At 46.8% G+C, this 1,583-nt stretch overlaps 1 protein-coding gene across 1 annotated transcript; it reads left to right on the top strand.

Moving 5' to 3' along the window:
* Positions 1 to 347: 347 nt before the first annotated feature.
* VDBG_10158 (conserved hypothetical protein) lies at positions 348 to 817 on the top strand (the record flags this gene model as incomplete). The annotated part of the gene is made up of 2 exons (XM_002999563.1): positions 348 to 484; positions 538 to 817. 2 exons carry the CDS (start codon positions 348 to 350, stop codon positions 815 to 817), a joined length of 417 nt encoding a protein of 138 aa, XP_002999609.1.
* Positions 818 to 1,583: the final 766 nt, after the last annotated feature.

Raw genomic sequence — 1,583 nt, 5'->3', positions numbered from 1 at the left:
TTCAGCATTAGTAGGCACTTGTGACGGGCGCGAGGCACCCGAAGATTGGCCGTGCAATGTCGGTCTCGTCGCGGGGCCAACGTGTAAGGGATATGGAGTCAAAAAGCTGCCAAAAATAAACCAAGAACAGGTGAGGGTGAGAAATGCGACCTACCAGCGTTACAAGACGCGCCTGAAGATGGGTTACTTGATATTACACAGCAAGGCGAGGCCGAAGAAACGGCGCAGGCGCAGGAGAAGAGTACTGGACATAACATACACAGAATCTCCCTACTGTATCAATTTGTCGTCAAGTATCTCCCGCCGTCTCACAATCAAAAACTCTCAGCCGCACATCGGCCACCAACATGTCCACCATCAACGTCGTCAAGTACTACTTCTTTAGATTGAACAGACCGACGGACACCAGAATGCGCCAACTCGTTGCGCTGGCATACCAGACTGCCAGAGACCGGGAGCTCTACCCCAAGGCGGTTTTCATAAGGTCCGCGAAAGGAAGCCAGCCACTTCGCGTTCCTTGCAGCTGACATCGAACAGGAGCGAAGTTCACAACACGACTACGATCAACGGCAGGCGTCAGAAAGACCCCAAGGGCGAACATGTCACTTTCAGCTACAAGTCGATCGATCACCTTGGGCGCGAGACACATGTATCGTGTCACGGCTATGTGAACAACGCAAAAACCCTAGAGTTCAGGGAGGCCACTCATGCCCCTGAGAAACCTGACTCTACCTTAAAGAAAAACGGCAAAGAGGTCTGGCCAGATAATGACGAAATTTGGGAGGCCCCGGAGGTAGGATATGGTCACCTGTCGTGAGCTATATACACTATTAGGGGTTGAGGGCTGGTTTGTCAGAGCATTGTTTAGAGTAGAGTTAAGAGGTCTTCTATAGGGTCCGTAGGTGGTTAGAATATAGGTATAGGATAGGAATATATCTGAATTCTAGCCCTCTATAGTTTAGGGGGCCCTCTATAGCCTATATATACGTTCTTTTAAGACCCTTACTACCTAGCTAGCCCCCTAGCTTAGTAGACCCTAAGTAGTAGGCTAAAGGTAATCGAGTAGATTATCCTACTAAAGCGAACCCCTATTAAATATAGATACGGTTTTTACTAAGCGGGTCTATATTAATATATTATTATATAATTAATTATTATTAATTATTATATACGAGCTTTAGGGTTAGGTTAAGTATATTCTCCTATTTAAGCTAATCTACTCTAGTATTAGGGTTAGGGTTAGGGTTAGGGTTAGGGTTAGGGTTAGGTTAGGGTTAGGGTTAGGGTTAGGGTTAGGGTTAGGGTTAGGGTTAGGGTTAGGGTTAGGGTTAGGGTTAGGGTTAGGGTTAGGGTTAGGGTTAGGGTTAGGGTTAGGATCCTATACCCCCGGCTAACCAGCTACAGATCCTATTGTAGAGCGTCTTAATATACTCTAAACAATGCTCTGACAAACCAGCCCTCAATGCCTAATAGTGTATATAGCTCACGACAGGTGACCATATCCTACCTCCTGGCCTCCCAAATTTCGTCATTATCTGGGCAGACCTCTTTGCCGGTTTTCTTGTAAGGCAGAGTCCAGGTTT

This window comes from Verticillium alfalfae, genomic scaffold (genome assembly GCF_000150825.1).
Source record: "Verticillium alfalfae VaMs.102 supercont1.20 genomic scaffold, whole genome shotgun sequence".
Classification (NCBI taxonomy): domain Eukaryota; kingdom Fungi; phylum Ascomycota; class Sordariomycetes; order Glomerellales; family Plectosphaerellaceae; genus Verticillium; species Verticillium alfalfae.
The sequence above is the reverse complement of the archived record's forward strand: the minus strand, read 5'-3'. Positions and strand labels throughout refer to the sequence as shown.